Below are 3053 nucleotides of genomic sequence, written 5' to 3'. Positions count from 1 at the left end.
AAATGTTTTGAATGTTCGTAAGTGTCAATGATGATTCAGCAAATTTCGTTCAGGTGACTTTAGCCATAAAAACTGTGATGGCAGGGGCTGAGATGTTGGAATTGATAGTGATGCTCTGAAGATGCTTGTTGAGTTTAAACCAAGGCAACACACTTGTGAAATGGCCCTGAAATTTCATATCTCTCATGAAACAATACGTGAACATCTAAGGAATATGGGAAAACTACATAAAGAAGGTGTTTTGATGTCTCACGAACTCTCAGATGATCATCGTTTTCAACATGTGGATGTTGCTTCGGCTCTTCTGGTGCATATACCATTTTTGGACAGAATTGTCACCAGTGATGAAAGATAAATTCTTTATGCGAATATTAAATACCAAAAACAGTGACTCAGTCTTAAACAAAAACCACTTTTGACCCCAAAACCTGAACTCCTTCCACAGAAAGTGATGATTTGCATTTGGTGGGACATCAAAGGAGAAATTCATTTCAAATTCCTCAACCCACAGCAAACATTTAAATCAAGCCCTTCATCAGAAACACCCTTCACTCATCAATCGAAAAGGTGTTCTTCTTCTCCACGACAATGCACGTCTACATGTGGTATGTTTGACGCAACACAAGGTTATGGAGTTGGGTTGGGAAGTTCTCCCCCACCCACCATATTCTCCAGATGTGGCACCATCAGATTACCATTTTTTTCGTTCACTGCAACATCATCTGAATGGGAAAACGTATGCAAATGTGGAAGGTGTTAAAGAGGACATTGATGGAAAAGCATCATCGATAAGAACAGACAATATTTCATTTAATAAATGTTTTGATGTATAAGATGGTCTGATAAGAACAGGCAATATTTCATTTAATAAATGTTTTGATGTATAAGATGGTCTGGTTTTTTCATCTAAAAAAAAGTGACATTAATTTCTTGATGACCTAATAATGACAGTTTCAAACATATTTGAAACAGTTTCATACATGGTTAAACTTCCTGTAAAATCTTTTTTTGAAAGTTTTTACCTTAGATTTACATCTTGTGGCTTTTCCCAATACACTGTATATTGTATTAAAGTTTATTCTTTGTGTAAAGTTTTTGTTTGACACACATTTTCCACAAGCATTTTGTGTACTTGTGTATCATTAGTACAGTGTAGGCATTGCACTTCGTTCATGTTAGTTTAAATAATTGGACCAAAAGCAAGGTATTTTAGAGGAAAAAAGTACCTGTGTATATTTTAAGCCACTTTTATTTTAAGGGTACATCAAGCATTTCAGAATCAAATCAATGAAACAAAATACATGGTTGAAAATGATTTCATTTTCACTTATTTGTTTTTTCACATTTAATTTGTGAAAAAGGTTAAAGACAGTAATTGAATACATTTTGAGTTGTTTTATGTCAAATTCAGTTTAAAGAAACTACCTGTAAGTATATATTTTGATGTAAGAATAATTCAACAAGTTTATAAGGCTGACTTGAACTGAAAACTGCCAATTTCAGACATCAGAAATATTTATTGCATATTAAACACAATAATAATATTTTCCTGATATTTCAGGTGTGAGTGAAGATCCTGCTGCTGTTGAATTTGAAGAAGAACTTCAAAAGCATAAAAAAGTGAGCAATTTCAAAAATGTTTGATTATTTTTTTATTTGCATATGCAAATGTGGCAAAAAATCAAGTACTTTTATTATTAAATAGTTTATAAAATACACCATCTTAAATTTTTTCAGTTTTGCACTTTTCAATTTTCTAAAAGTTAATATTTTTCTTTTGTAGATAGCACTAATATGCTTCTGTACATAACTTTCAACCCATCAAGATTCTGTCATCATTGATTATGTGTATAGTGTTCATCATAGGTAGGATTTAAGGTTTTAGCCTACCTCACATTCAATGATTGAAGGTCATGTACTGTTTCTTTCTGTACATTTTCACAGCTAAAGATGTAATGGCAGTGTTTTCATATTCTGTTTAAGAGCAGGTTTTGTTAGCTTAATGGGAAGAGATTCTAGCATTTCAAGTTGAAATTCTTCTCAGCAATGAAGGATGATCTGGAAGAAACTGGAGGTATGCATAATTAAGAAGCAAATTAAGAAAATTATCAAACAGTTGTATCCACAAGTTCAGTTAAAATGTGCCTTGAAAGTAAAAGAATCTTGGCTAACCCTTTCCACATGGGTCAAAGGCCATATCATCGCGTTTGTTTACTCGCATTCAAAATTTTATTGAACTAATATTTCATGAATTTATGTCAATAAGTTTGGTATCAAACTGTAGATTATATTTGAAATTTTAGTACTATACCTCACTCAATTTCTCAATTTAAAAGTAAATATTAAAAGAACACACCTAAATATCAATTTTTGTGTGTCATGTGGTATGTTGAATGCAGCATTGATTCAAATTAGATGTTTGTGATGTTAAAATACTAACTCTATAGTTTCATACGAATTAGGAACTCAAACTACCAATATTGACAAACTAGAATATAAAATAAGAGCCACTTATCTTTTCAATTTGCTAAGATATTGCTCATGTAATAAATCAAACACAGTGGTGCTGCCCTCCTTATATACACTTCTATATATGACATAAATAACCATTTGGAAGCTCAGTATGTTCCCCTAGTGGCTATCTCAGTCATTTTGACATGTTTGGATGCCATCTCTTTCTTTCGAATCAAGATTTCAAGGAGTTAGGTAATGTCTTTAGTCTGCTCAAAATTTCATATTTTTTTAGACTGAAATACAGCTTAGTTACTAAGTTTGATAAATTGTAGTGGAATTCTGTGGCATTGATATAGTAATTTATGATTTTTTGGTTATTCAACTGCATATATAAAACCTAAAAAAAATATTTTGTTTCGTATCCTCCATGTGCAAAATTTTAAAAGGCTCAGCAACTGAGTACAAAGGTCTTAACTAGAAGATATAATTGTTTGCTTTACTTCTCTATTTACTGTTCTATGTTTTAAGAAAAATAAATCTAAGAACTTATTTCTAAATTGCAATAATCTATTTACATATATAATGTATAATAATTGAAA

General features: G+C 31.3%; 1 protein-coding gene across 2 annotated transcripts in view; it reads left to right on the top strand.

Annotated features, from left to right (window-relative positions):
- LOC106463206 (general transcription factor 3C polypeptide 3-like) overlaps positions 1-3053 on the top strand; it is a 153698-nt gene that overhangs the window by 48978 nt on the left and 101667 nt on the right. For both annotated transcript variants that reach the window (XM_013923203.2, XM_022390654.1), the window contains exon 5: positions 1562-1620. In XM_013923203.2, the coding sequence (XP_013778657.1) occupies positions 1562-1620 (59 nt within the window). The remainder of the gene's footprint in view (positions 1-1561; positions 1621-3053) is intronic.

Source organism: Limulus polyphemus, unplaced genomic scaffold (genome assembly GCF_000517525.1).
Source record: "Limulus polyphemus unplaced genomic scaffold, Limulus_polyphemus-2.1.2 Scaffold1348, whole genome shotgun sequence".
Taxonomy (NCBI): domain Eukaryota; kingdom Metazoa; phylum Arthropoda; class Merostomata; order Xiphosura; family Limulidae; genus Limulus; species Limulus polyphemus.
Note: the sequence above shows the minus strand (reverse complement) of the source record. Positions and strands in the feature narration are given on the sequence as shown.